The sequence below is a fragment of the Serinus canaria genome, chromosome 15 (assembly GCF_022539315.1).
Source record: "Serinus canaria isolate serCan28SL12 chromosome 15, serCan2020, whole genome shotgun sequence".
Lineage (NCBI taxonomy): Eukaryota > Metazoa > Chordata > Aves > Passeriformes > Fringillidae > Serinus > Serinus canaria.
In genome coordinates, this window is record NC_066329.1 from 3,352,296 (window position 1) to 3,366,833 (window position 14,538).

The following is a 14,538-nucleotide window of genomic DNA, read 5'->3' on the forward strand; positions in this document are numbered from 1 at the left end:
ATCCCATCATTCACTACTAAGGGACCAGTTTCTTACGTGCTCCAGTGCTTTTACTATCTGCAAAACCAGATGCTCTCCCAGCACTGTGGAAGCTCCTTATGAATCCAGAGCAACTTCCAAGTCAGAGCTGCCTAACAGTAACAAGCTCTCCTGCACTGGCAGTCTGAGGGGGAGTCTGAGAACAGGGGGAGGAAGCTGTGAAGACACATCACTTGCTATCTCTAAACAAAGTACTGGTAAAAGACTAAATGATCAACTGTGTGCTCCACTCTCAAAAAGACTTTTTCCCAAGACCCAGGTCTCAGCCAGATTCCCCTTCCCCATGTTCTTCCCCAGTCATCTATGGCTGGTAAAAAACTGACCTTTACATTTACTGACTCTGAAACTTAGTAGCTTTTCTCTGTTAACAGTAGAGCTCCTTAGTTTTATTACTGAACCTTTGTCATCCTGAAAGGGAATGGAGAGGGAGTGTACACCAACAGCAGAATCCAAAGCTCTCCATGACTTTTCCACTGGTTTACACCATGGCTGACATCAGAGATAAGCCCTGCCCCACAGTCACTGAAATCACAGGGCCTAAGCTGCCCAGCCAGGGAGCACAGGGCAGAGGCTGTGCTTCCCAGTCTTTACCTGAGGGAGCGCCGTCGCAGCGTTCCTTCCAGGTTCTCCTTGATGTCCAGAGGAGAGAGGGAGCGAGGGGAGATGGGCGCCTTCATGTGGCTGGGAAGGCGGGAGTCCAGGCGGAGCCTGTCCAAGCGCTGCGACACGGGGTCGTGCTCGATCAGCAGCTGAAGGGTCTGGCTTGTCTTGCGAATCAATTCCTCCACCTGAAATCAAACCAAAGGGCAGTATAGCAGCAGGCAGGAGGAATGCAAGCTACAGGAGACAGAGGAGACACAGGGAATGCCCCTCAGGAATCAGAGGAGAGAGTTCAGTGAGATCACTCCATAGTTGTGGTTTAGTTGTGTGCACCACAACTGTCTACCAGACAAATCAGGCTGGCAGCACAGAAGTTCCTTATGCTATCCAATACTTCTTTCTGGTTAGCTACAAGTAACCTGTATAAAAAAGATGTGGACAGGGTCCAGAGAGGGGCCACAAAGATGACTGAAGTGCTGTGAAGCTGCCACGTGAGGAAAGGCTGAGAGAACTGGGTGTGTTCAGCCTTGAGAAGGTTTAGGGGAGACCTTATCACCATGTTCTGGTATTTAAAGAGTGGCTACAAGGAAGATGAAGACTCCCTTTTCACAAGGAGTTACATGGAAGATACAAGACATAAGGGTACAAAATAATCCTGGAAAGATTCCAGGTAGACACAAAGACAGTTTTTTTTTACAAAAAACAATCAGTCCTCGGAATAACCTCCCCAGCAAAGTGGTGGATTCCCCAACACTGGACACATTTATGTTTTAGCTGGACATAATGCTCTAGATTGTGCTTTTGTCAAGAAAGATTGCACCAGATGATCCTTGAGGTGCTTTCCAGTCTGCTATTTTATGACTCTGTTAAATACTTTTCTTTCTCTGAGAAGTGTTCAAAAACTACACAAGTTTCCACCTTGAACAGTGCTGCAAAAAACAGCTTTGCAGAAGCTACATGGAGATCTGTCTGAGAGATGGCTTGTGCTCTTCATGATCTCTTTAGTGCCAACAGTAAATAAAACCCTTGGGAATGGTACCCCCCTTTACACTCTTGCACCATCACCTGATATCTGTAGAAAGCATCTACTTGTAAATAAAGACAGCAAATAGGTTTTTTGCAATAGGAAATGTTCCTAGGATCAGCTGGGCCCTTGTGTATTAGCAGTGCCTCTAAAAGAATCAGAACTGTGCATTTCACCAGCAGTACATGGGAAGTCTTCACAGCCTCCCTGTCCTCTGTCACAGCCCTAGACTTTTCTAATTACCTCCCTTCACATTAGAATGCCACAAAATCAGGACTGAATCCTAACTGCATTTCCATCTGTTACATTTTCCTCTCCAGCTGGAAGGCAAAGCTTGCCTTCATGTTTATTCCTCCTGTCAGCACGAGTACTAGCAGTGTACACACACTGTGTGTAGGGTGGGAGAACAGTGTCAGGAAAGAGAAAAGGTGTAGGAAGGCAGAGGAGAAGGAGGCTTCAGAAGAGAGCTCTACCCACCTCCTCCACCTGTAAGGTTCGAATGGGAGCTCCATTGATCTCCAGGATCCGATCTGCAGGGTGGATGGCATTTCGGACATCTGGGCTGATGTGCATCCTGTTAACCCTGAAGATGGGAATTACAGTCTGCATGTGAAGTCAGTTTAGCCAAAATTGTCAAATATATGCTTCCCTTCATATTGGTATTTTTAAATAAACCAGTGCTAATCTAGTGCTGACATGGGGAACTACCATTAGACCAAGTGCTTAGGTCTGAGCTGGTTTGGAGAGAGCTCTTCACATCACCAGTAGGAAAATTTTAGTCCAAATTTTTGTTTTGTGCTCACTGAAGGAGACAGCACTGAGAGATACAATTATCAGTTAAGGTTGTCACAAGACTGAAATGAAGACCAAATAATTACTATCCAAACTACATCCCTGTAAGGCCAGGATTCCCTCAGGACAACAGCGCTGCAAGATTTTTACCAGCTCCCTCTGCATGGACACATACATTGCACAAAATCTGGTCATACTCACTCTTTCACCTGGACACCAGTGGCATAGCTGGAGCAGCCACCTTCAACAGACACAGAGAATCCCCTCTTGCCATCCGTGGCTGCTGGCATGGAGATGAGGGTCAGTGTATAAGGCAGCTGCTCACGCAGAGACTCAGTGGAGTGCTTTTCTATCATCGGTGTCAGCACAATCTGGTTATGGCATTTTCCACTGGAAGAAGTGAAGAAAGTCATTATGTCCCATCCCTCCCTGCCAGACTCACCCATCTGAGTTCTCTCACTGACCACAAGCCATAGTTTTAGTGCTTACACCACTCCTTCCTCCCTCCCTCAAAGGCAGCTTCCTGGCATTCCTCAGAGCAGCATGGGCTGAAGCACTCTGAGCCAGCTGAACAGGGCTTGCACTCAGCAGGAAGCAGCTCTGTGGCAAAGTGCAGCTCCTCTTACCAGTAGAGAGTGGAATGTTGCACCAGTGCATAAGTGTCCCCATCTTCAATGATCACTTTGCAGCTCATACAAGCAAAGCACTCAGGGTGATACTTGTATTCGCCAGCCACCTACAGACAGAAGAGGGAGTAGCTTAGGAGGGCCAAAACCCATCAGCAGATGCAGCTCCTGCTTTCCTCTCCAACCAACGTGTCCACTCACATCTCTAAGGCAAGTGGCAGTTTTTTTCTGAAAAGTTATATATTAGTCCATTCTGTCTTTCCTGAACCCCATCCATGGCACCTTGTTTACAGAACTCCAAAACAAACACATCAACCCTCTAAGCAAAGCTCATGTCCCAGGAACCTCTGCTGTATTTGGCAGCTGCTCAGCTATCAAAAATAGTTGATAGTCTGCTGCAGACTAGTAAACAAGGTATTAAACCTTCCTGTTGAGTTGCTCTTGGCAAGATAATTAATGTTACGCCTGAATTAATAAAGCTGAAAGGGCTTTTTTTTGGCAGACGGGCAGTGCACAAATTCAGATATTTAACCAGCCAGCTGACAGAAAAAAAAACACAAACTGAGACAAAACATACCTTTAAAGAATATTTTTATTAATTGGTCTATTCTTCTATTTCCCTTACGAGAAATTCCTTCAGTGACATTATTATGCAAAGACTTTTGCAGGCAATGAAAAATTGTCTGCACATTTCTCAGGATTTTCTTTTGAGGTAGCAATGATATTACTGAGTACCATCCTGCTTTTTTATTTAGGCTTTAGAAAAATAATGGTTTTGTTTCATTCTTGGCAGTTTTCAAGTTTAAATATTTGCAAGGTTGTGGCAGGAAGGGAACATTTAGGTGAGCCCATATTGTGCAGGAAGAGTTCAATGCATCAAAGCAGTTGGGGCTAACACTGCTTCAAGACATTGACAGCCTGAAAAAGCACTCTGGCCACAACCAGGTGGGACTTGGATGGCAGCCTTCCCACAGCCAGAACCTGCTGCTTACCCTGAGCAGAGAGCTTGGGCTCCACAGTGCAGTGGAAAATCTCCGCTGGAGACACTGAGGCACTGTGCTACAGAACCTGAACAGATGTCCCCTGAATCACCCTTCTGCTTTGTAGGTCTGTACTTTTCAGCACTTGATTTGTTCATATGCTCCAGATCCTCACATCTCCCTCCTTTAACAGCTACCCCCATTCAAAATTTATTTTTATCTAGAAGATGCCCACCCAAGCTTCATTTCTACTCTTTGATTAGACATTAGACTAACAAGGAGATTATTACCCTCAGTTTATTTGGTTATCTGAATACCTAAAATAACTCCCAACTAAGTTTGAGGAGATGAAGGCAGGCATGTCCTGCCTCCAGGCAGGAATCCTTCAAAGTCCTTACCATCACAGGTCCAGTCATCAGCAGAGAGCAGCCATGGCAAGATTCCCCAAACTTCCCCCAGTAGTCTTTGTGACAGTACAGCTTCCCATCTTTCTCATAGTACCAGTTAGTGAGGGGATCCTGGCATTCAGAGCACCTTGAAGGAAACAAAAGAACAAAGTTCCAGTTGGCAGCAAGTCACAAATCAACAGTCCTTTCCTGCATGGAGAACACAGACATTCAGCAGTGGCTCACCAGCAGGTAGGTCTGTCAGTTAGGGATGTACTAAACTCTTCCACGTCCCAGTGCTCTTTGAACAAAATTAGCACCAAACTCAAGGGCTGTAAGGAGAGGAGGATTCAACCAGTACAAAGAAAAAGAAGCTTCCAAATTTTAAAACAAATCCCACACATTGAAACCCACATTTATAAATTTTGCTTTGTAAATTTTGCTCCTCTGCTTTCTCCCTCTTTCTGGATGCAAGCTTCCAGCTGCAGAGCTGCCCAGCACAGCAAGAGCTCTACTCTGTTTCTGCCTAGTGTTTGTATAACATCACCCTTGTGCCAGGGCACCTGCCTCCTCAGCCAGGTCAGGAAGCAGGACTGAAGCAGGATCCACTTCCCTTTTTAATGCAAAGCCAGTTTTGCACCAACCTTTCTGGAAAGTTTTTCTATTGTTCTGTAGGAAGGCCTCTCCCAAAAGGTAAACTGCAGCACTCTGCATTTGAGGGAGAGTTCTCAAAGCAGTTCATCCCCTGAGCTCTATATATTACTGCATCCACCAATTCACTGTGATGAAAGTCCACCTCTCCCAGCTGATTGCTCTCCCTTCTGCTGATCACAGTGCATGAGAAAATAAACACCACAAGCAACCCAAAGGAAAAAGCCCTAAATAAAATTAATTCTGATTTCATTAAGAGAATCCCCAAATCCTTCACATATCTGTCAGCCTCTATTTCAACAAGACACCATTACTAATCATCTATCTACATCCTTTCAAGAAACAAACTCCTTCCCCCCACACCCCCCCCAAAAAATCAAGGAAAAAAAAATGCAGAAATTCTACTGCAGGTACCTTTTCAGGAAATCACAAGCAGAACCCAGGCTTGCTGAACACAAAATAATCCTGCCTCAGCAAGATGCACTGGGCAAGGGAGTTTAACTTCAACAGCATGGAAGTGTGACTTACTGGAGAGATAAGGCACAGACAGGAGTTGCATCAGTAAGGATTATTCCATTAGCCCTGGGCAGCATGTTCTCAGACTTTAAAAGGAAAATAAGTCCTGCACTGGCCATTTCTGAGTGCAGAATCCAGGTCAGTCACCAACAGCTGGTTCAGAGAAACACCTTGAGGATCAGTCCATTGACACAATGGTTTCCCAAATGGGAGAAGGAGACTTTCTTCTGTCTCCTAATCCCAACACCTGTCTCAGTCACTGCACTGGGGGGAAGCACTGCAGTGGGATGGGGGTTTAGGTGGGTGCCCCTCCAGGCAGCTGGTCTCCCTCAGCACCCAGTGTGCTGGAGTCTGCTGATGCCACTGGAGGAGCACTTCTTTCATGCTCCCAGGGCTAAGATGAGAGCTACAGCTGTCTTCTCCTCTCACAAGCTTCCTAAAAGCTTATTTGTGCCAAAGACATTCCTTGTAAACTCCAGCAGCTTGTAATGAGCATGATGATATGTGAGGCTGGTCATGCTCCAAGAGAGCACAGAGAGAGTTATTTGCTCCATCTCAAGAGACTACAAAGTGACAAGGTAAAGCTGCTTGTAAGCAGCCTTTGGCTTCAGGGAAAAACACACCTCATGGAGTATTCAGTGCTGTACCCTCCCCTCAGGAAGATTGCTCCTTAAGATGTATTTGGCTTCTACAGTGTTTGCTCTCCCAGCTGAGGAACATCAAATCCTGTCCCCCCTCCAAGTGATGGGAAAGAACTCCAGCACATGCAACAGGCCCTGCCAATTTTGTGTGAAGCAGAAGGAACAGTAATTTAAGATTGCTTTACATGGTACATACATCACTAGAGCCCCAGCCTGGGGGCACTGTCATGGTTACACCCTGCTCCTGGTATGCAAGAGACCCAGAAGGCATCCCAGTGCATTCTGCCTTCAACCACTGGCCTTTGGCTTCCATTTGCAGTAAATACCCCGTGCTGAATGAGCACATAGGTGAGTGGGAGGGAAAAAAGAGCAAGTGGAGACTAACAGCAAAGATTTCTATCATCTTGTGGCAGGAACATCTGGCTCAGCACGGGCAAATCAGATCCCTCAGACTTATCCAACTCCTCCATGCATGCCTGTACCAGTGTGTGTGTTCCACCAGTGATTACATCTTCAAATAGGGAGCTGTGACCAGACCTGCACTTGGGATCCAGACAGCAGTGCTGGAGACTGCTTCACCAGGATTTCAGGACTTGAGTTTCTGTGTTCTCTCCACACAGGTGGGTCACTTTTTTGTTTTTAAGCACATCACCTTCTCTTCCTCACCTCTCTTCCTTTTCACCTTCAACCCTTTCCTTTTTCTCCCTAAGAAAATGTAAAATTTCTGCAAAAGCAATACAAACTGCAATTCTGTTTAGCTGGGCTCCACAGGATCATGTGCATTTGCCTTCCCTTTACTCCTCCTCTAGTATTAAATGGTTTGATTCAACCTCATAGCACTTAGTTAAGTTTGCTTCCATCCAGAAATAAGCACTGGTATCTAATTTGGAACACACCCATAGCAAAATGAAGGTGAGGAGGTGGAGCCAGCAAGCAGTCAGTTCTCTGCTATGTAATTAAACAAATCTGGGCAGGACAAGTTTGCAGCTTAAGGCTCAGAGCCCCACCCTGGGCAATGAGGCAACAGGAACAGAGCAAGCAGCCCTGGAGAGGCTGGATGCTGGAAGGGGTCTGACTGGCTGCTTGGTTAATCCCTGAAGGAACAGGACATGGCTGCAGCCCATGCTGCCACACAGGACCTTTGTCACTGACCATGCATTCTGTAACCTCAAAAAGGCCCGGATTTGGCAGGTGTGGGAAACTGGCTGACAGCACACAGGTACGGCTTCAATGCTTTTTATCATTCACCAAATGATAAAAGCAGCACATGGTTGTTCCACAAGGCTCTCATTGAAGAGATATGTCAGAATTTTATCCCAGAAGATACAAGAGTTGCCATTTCTTCCTCTCCCGCCTCACTGGAGCTGTGCCCTTGCACCAAGGTTCTCATCAGCTGAGACAGGAATCCAATTACTGCTACAAGTATTAAGAAAGCTAACCTTTGCCAGTCACCACAACCAAGAGAAAGGAGTATGCCATGCTCCTCTATTTTTTATAGATTAGAAACCACTAATCTTCTCCTCGATTATTCGCTATTCTTATTACAGAGTAGCAAACCATGGTGATCAAATTTCATGGAGGACTGGTAACAGCCATACCTGCATATGTGTTTCCTCTTGGTGCCTAGCCACCATTTTCAGAGCTGCAGAACCCTGCTCTGATTATATAGACCAGACATTATAATTCTTCACTTCCCAGCTTTGGCTGTACAGAATAAATTAATTTGCCTCCCACAGCCATCCTCCAGGAACCGCAAGCAGCATCTGGGTTCAGAGTTCAGCCCTGATGCTCTGCAGCACAGCAAGAGCTCACAAATCACTGCTCCATGGACTCTTGGTTTTGTGGGGGGTGGTAGAAGGATCAGGTCACAACAGGTAACCAGCCTAGATTCAGTTGAAAAGCAGCACTGGTGCCTGGTGGCATCTCTTTTACAGCTAAATGAAAGGCAATACCTTCATGGAAGCAAAGACTTCCCTAGCACTGAAGAGACAGATCCCTTGGAGAAGGGCTCATTAACAAAATGCCCCCCTCACAAACACTGTCAGGCCAGATCAGTTAACGCTGGACAGGCTCGGGAGAGCCGCGGTTCCAATTCTGCCGGCAGGGCAGGGAGGGGACAGGCACGGAGAGCTGCAGAATAAAGCATTAGCCCAGCCTGCAGCTCACCCAAAGGCTTACTCACCCCGGCTTAGCAGCTGTGTGTGTGTGCCCTGGCTACGTAAGAGACACCAGACAAGGAAGAACAGATGCTAGGAAACAGACTACTAGAAAGACAGAGTGCTTAAACTCTGACTATGCAAAACCATTTCCACACACTCGGGAGAAGGTGTATCTAGGGCTTAGCATAGATAATACCCTACATATATTACAAATTATAGATATTACAAATAATGAGTGTCTGCTCACTTTCCTACTTCTGAAGCAGCTGCTGTTTCAGAAAGTTGCCTAAAGAAGCTCAGCAACTGTGCACCAGTATTTACTCCTATCCTAGACTGTTTTACCAACAGGCTCCTTACTTCCAAACCAGTACAAAAGTTTGCAGAACAGGATCAATAACAAGCAAATCCGAGCAGAGGGGATAGGAGGGAGACAATGAAAGTGCAAGCTGTGCCTTTCCCCATCCATCCACCTAATCAGTACATCAGTGTCAATCACTAGCCTGGCTGTGTTCAGCCTCACTGTGGAGAAGCAATGCAATCAAAGTGTTGTTCTGGAACTATCACCTTTCTCGATTCTCATTTGTTCAATTGGACCAAAACCGAATAAAAGTTGAATTAACCAAAATATCACAGAAGAATCCTTCTCATCCCTAGTTACCTGCAAAGTGCCTGATTTCTTAAACAGGATTATGTGCTGCCTCGCTGCAGATTACATCACCTTCCTGAACTCCCAGAGCAGCACCTCACCTCACCCAGTCACAAGGAGCTTTGGAAGAGAAGCAGCAGCAGCCACATTAATCTCATTCCTCTGCTGGTGAGCAGAGCAGAGGGGCACAGGGTACAGCAGCACATCGAGTGCTCTCTGGAAGGGAGCCTGCCTGGCTGTGCACACACTGGAGCTGCTCCCTCGAACCAGGGAGCTGGGAAGGGACTGGCAACAGGAACCTTCCCTGTCATCTCCTCAAAGCAACATGGGATCCCAGTTTGAGCCTGGCTGTTTCTGGCACATGAGCATGGGACCTCACTCTTCCAGCCTCACCCACTGAGTGCCTGGGCTGGCCCACAGGGGGAAAGCAGACTCTGGAGGCCCTCTGCTAACCCCACGGTGCAGGACTTACCGAAAGGGATCCTTGGGAGCGAAGTAAGCTGGAGCAGACAAGTAACTTCCCATCTTCAACACTGGATAAACCGGATCAGCCACAAACTTGTCCAACTGCCTCTGAACAGCTCTGTTCTGCCAACATGGCAGCAGCCAGTGCTCATTTACTCTTGCGCTGATTCAGATACTTCACCTCCCTTTGAAGCTGCCCAAGGAATGCCAGGTCTCTCGGCTGCTCATTCCTTCTCAGATTTTTCCTGGCTCCCATTGCTATAACCATCTTGTCCTGTACTCAGCAGCAGCAGCAGCTCGGGAAGGACAGAATCTCTGCTGACCGGGCTAGTGGGACATGCTGCTGCAGGGGCTCTGCGAGCTCTGCTGCCTGCTAACTCTGGGCAAGTTTTCCCTTCTCTGGTTCCACCCAAGGGTGGGAGGGGAGGAGGAGCCATGGCAGGCGGACAGCGGCGGCTCCAGAGCCGCAACAGGCTCTGCTCCTTCATGGGGGTGGAGCTCTGACCCAAAGAGGGGCTGAGTATTTAGTGCTGAAAGAGAGCAGATTTGGCCAAAGAATACAAGCACACACACGTGAAACTTGTCTTTGCAGCAGCCGCACGTTCTAATGGAGGAGTCAAAGATGGAAAAGAGCCACATCTCCAAGTATATAAAATTAACTATATACATTCCTAAACCCTTCAGTGAGTGGGGTTATCCTGCCTTCACAGCACCTACAATCCATTCACCCTGCTGCAGGAGGTAACTCACAGTGTGCTTCATCCAAGGAAACACTGCTTTCTTCACAATACTGTTTTAAGAGATCATTACAATCCTTTAACAGAATTATCATCTCCTGAATGGAAGCTGAGAGGTATAAATCAGCACGGAATACTCTCTCAAGCTCACAGCACATGCAGTTGTATCACTGTGCTTCTCTGAAGCCAAGCATGATCTCCAGTGACCTAATCAGCTAAAGCTGCTCACAAGACACTCAAAAATGCAACAAACATATGCTGCTGCACCAAGCCCGCCCATTTTTGTACAGTCAGCAAAGCCTGGCATGCCTGAACAGAGCCTGAAAACCGTGCTCTGTTCCAGAGGCAAGAGCACAAGAGCACTGTAATGTGCTTTTCCTGGAGATGCTCGCCTCAGCTGGCACACTGTTCCAGGGACGCTTGGGGCTGGAACAAGGCAGTCTTGGCTGCAGATTTGACAGCTGCTGCTCGCTGTTGAAGTATGCAGAAACCCAGGCAGCTTTTTGTGTTCTTTTTTTTCCTCCTTTCTTAAACATTTTTTAAATGTAACTTTTAATAAGCAGCCACCTTTATGAAGGGAAAAAAAAAAAATCTCCATTTTCCCCATTGAGCGTAGCTGGTGAGCTTGGCTGTAAAAGTGCAGTGAAGCCTAGTGCTGCAGAGCTCAATGTGCTTGTCAGTTCCAGCACGGGTCTAATTCCTTCTGACATTTCACACAGCTCTACTGGAAGCAGCAACACGGTGAGTCTGTGTCTAGGAATGCGCTCTGGTCTCCCACATTCTCTATATGCTGCCTGCTGAACAGGGGCCAGCGCTCGCAACCCTGCGCTTGCCTGGCTATCAGCACCTCCCCAGCACACGCCCACCTCCAGCGCAGCCCCGGCCCCTCCCGCCTCTGGCACCTACACACAAAAGCCTTTCCCCGCAATTCTGCTGCCATGGGCTCACCGCCCTCCGAGGGGCATTCCACGTGACCTCATAAATCCCAGCTCTTCAGACAAAACCTTTGAAGATTTGATCCACAGATGTGATAAGCAGCCAGCTAGTCTGTGAATGAAGCCAGCAGATAAAGCCCAACTTCAAAGTAATAAAAACCACCCAGACAGCTAAGCAACTAGGAAAGGATTTTAAGACTTCCTTAAAGCCAAAGGACACATAGTCAAATGTCTATTTAAACAGGAAACTTCTTATCAAAATTATTTTACATCTGCAGCAAGACCCAGCAGCAGCAGCCAGTAAGTTACTTTGGCTACACAGAAATGTCTTGTTACTTCTTGCTTTTTTCTGTTGTCTCTATGACCTATTTGAGAACACAATGTCTTCTGATAAAAGGGCTCTGGAAAAGGTGTTAATGTGTTCATACATTCTAGATCTGAATTCCTGCCAGAATGACTGTACTTCAGTAATGCTGATAACAGGTGGGGGGGGCACCTTCTGTAATTTTACCGATACCATCTCTGGGGGCCAAAATGCACAGCAGTAAATTTCTTTTTCACCCAGTCAAGTCAGACATCAGCAACTTCTCTCTTGCAACTGCTGGCAGCATTTCCACTGTAACCAGGTAGTCATCACGGGGGAGCTTTTTTCCTCATTATGGTTTAGAACTGCGCAGTAACTTTGGCCAGAAAGACCATAACTAACAAATGAAAAGGAACACAGGAAAAACCTCTACAACGACTTACATGATATTTATCACTGAGTCTCAGCCATTAATCTCCACAGAAATGAATCACACAGCTGTTGTGATATTCCAGTGATGAATACCTTGAGCCAGCTGGGGCCGGGCAGCCTCTCGACACTCCTTGCCACATATCCCGTGCTCTCGGTAGCATATCTGCAGACAGATGTATTGCTCAGCACATCCACCAGCCCTAAGATACACAAACTTCTCCTGGCACAGACAGACACTTCGGTATGTGTGGGACTGAGGGAAGAGGAATCTGCTTGATGCCTGAAGAGTTTGGAGCAAGCCTTTCCTTTAGCATGGGCGCAGCTTGGAGGCATTCCAAATACTTCATGCAATCCCAACACCTCATTGTATTCCCAAGGCACTTAACGTGTAACACGTGCTTTGCTGCTGTTGAAAGACAAGAATCAGCACCTGAATCCAATCCAGTCAGCTCCTGCAAGCAGCACCTTTGGATCTGCACGTATCTCCTGGAGCTCTTGTACATGGATCTTGAGGAAACCACAACAAACGGTGACCTGAAGCTCAGCTCCATCACTGCATCTCACTTCTAAGCAGCAGCACAACTTCAGAACAATACTGTGGTGCTGCTCAATACCTCACATCACCAAGCACATGAGGAAGGAGGGGTTTTATCCCCACCATGCTTGGCAGATGGCTGCAGCCCTCCTGAATGTGTGCAGGCTGAGAAGCAAACCAAGGAAATTCAACCCACTGAAACTTCATAGGTTACACAGGGTTTGGGAAGCAGTGGCTTCTGCTCTGTAAATGCAGCAGATATGGCAGTGGGACTGGCACTTACAGCACTGCATCCTCACTCCTCCTTAACGTGCTGCTTTGGTCTGTGAAGACCTGGAACTCCTCAGGGAAGGATCCTGCCTCACTCCTGTGCCTCACATTCTCTGCTGTGTGAGTAATTCTAATTATCTTGATATAATAACGCTGGATAACAGTGCCCTAAAAGACAAGCTGCCAATTCAACCAAAAGGAAGTTTGGACTGGAATGCCCCATTCCTCCTTAAATATAAAGGCTGCTGATTGATGCCCCGTATCTGATAGATTCCCCGGAGGAATTCGGCCACCTGCGAAGTGCTTCATTGTTCCTTTGAATGTGTAAACTCAATGGTCATAGCGGTCTGTGTGCTAACAGGCAACTATTTCTCCCTGAATCTGATAGTGGCCTCCTGAATTTCAATGCTGAAGAAGACACCACCAAAGGAACATTCCCAGAAATCCGCAGGATTATTGAAGAGTTCTCACCTCTGAGGCCCCTATCATTAAATTTCTGTAACTGCCAGAAACTGGAGAAGAGAGGGAAGAAGAGATTTTTATCTTCCTGCTCCTACCTTAATTCAGCTGCCTTTTATCACTGCTGCTCTTTCCCCTGCTCTCAAACTCAGCTGCTGTGTGGATAAACCTGCCTTGTGCTCACAGGTGAAAAGCTAAAGGAAAATTCAAAGCACCAAACATCCCACAATTTAAATGCCTCCTAATACACATCTTGCTTACATCTTCATTTGTCCACATTTGTGCTTCAAATCCTGTTCAACCATTTTTCCTCTGGGGAGGGAGCTGCTTTTGGAAAATGGAGGCCTGTGCCAAAGAGATTGAACTGACAAGTGATCTAAAGTCTAGAAAATAGAGTTTGGAGAAAAAGCTAGGTCTGCTAAATCCAGGGCTTCTGCCTTGTACAAGGGGCTCATGGGAGACACAATCTCCCTTCTGACAGGGGAAGGCTCTGTGGGTCACAGAAGCAGGGGAAAAAGCTTGTTTTTCATGAACATGGAGAGAAGAAATGGATTTAAGTCTGAAGATAGTAGACAGAAGGTTCTGACCCTGAGGATACTGAAGTGCTAGTAGACAGTCTGGAAGACCAAAATCCTACAGTCACTGGAGATTGTTGCATGACCAATTTCTTGATCGTCCATAAGCCAAAAAAATTACTTGCTTCAAATATAAGTTGATAGTAGATATACTAAAAACAGAAAACAGATTTTAAAAATACCCTCAGAAATCATCTAGTTTATCCTGCACCCTCAGACCAGGTTTAATGATACACAGTCTATATACAAGTTTGCCTGGCTTGCTTTCCCCTGCCCCCAAATGTAAAAAGAATCAAAGTGATTTACTAAGTCTTGCTGAGAAAAAAATATTTCTGTACACCAAATATGGCATTCAGTACAAAAAAATCACATTTTGAAAGACAATCAAATCACTAGAGCTGGAAATTAGTAGTGTTTCTTTTTCTGTTCAGTAGGCTGGAGCTTAGGGCACCCCTTGATCAATCCAGTGCTCTTCAAACTCCTGAGGATTTTTCAGCTTTTCATTAACTGGTCTGGGTATAAACTAAATAATATCTTTTAAATCTGTGACTGTAAAATCACCAGTAATCCATCACCTTCTGCTACTTTTGAAGATATACTGTGAACATTTTTTCTGGCTTTGGCTTTTAGCAGAGATTTGTGCAGCAAGCCAGTGTTGCTTGGCTACTTGAATTAGGTTTATTTTACAGACCACAGTACTAGACATGCTCTGTTATTTCATGGTTAGGAAGGAACTGAGCCTCAGCTGTCTTCCTTCCTAAAAAAT

The 14,538-nt window shown here is 46.3% G+C and overlaps 1 protein-coding gene across 3 annotated transcripts in view; it reads right to left on the bottom strand.

The window, feature by feature from the left end:
- The window catches only part of LIMK2 (LIM domain kinase 2), a 30,904-nt gene that overhangs the window by 11,043 nt on the left and 5,323 nt on the right, over positions 1-14,538 (bottom strand). For 2 of the 3 annotated variants that reach the window (XM_018916470.3, XM_030230987.2), the window contains 5 exons: positions 4,460-4,595; positions 3,082-3,191; positions 2,657-2,845; positions 2,141-2,246; positions 631-827 (listed from right to left, as the gene is read on the bottom strand). In XM_018916470.3, the coding sequence (XP_018772015.1) occupies positions 631-827; positions 2,141-2,246; positions 2,657-2,845; positions 3,082-3,191; positions 4,460-4,595 (738 nt within the window). Of the gene's footprint in view, positions 1-630; positions 828-2,140; positions 2,247-2,656; positions 2,846-3,081; positions 3,192-4,459; positions 4,596-9,532; positions 9,949-14,538 lie in introns of those variants that run through there. The other variant, XM_009092275.4, reaches the window with a different exon arrangement.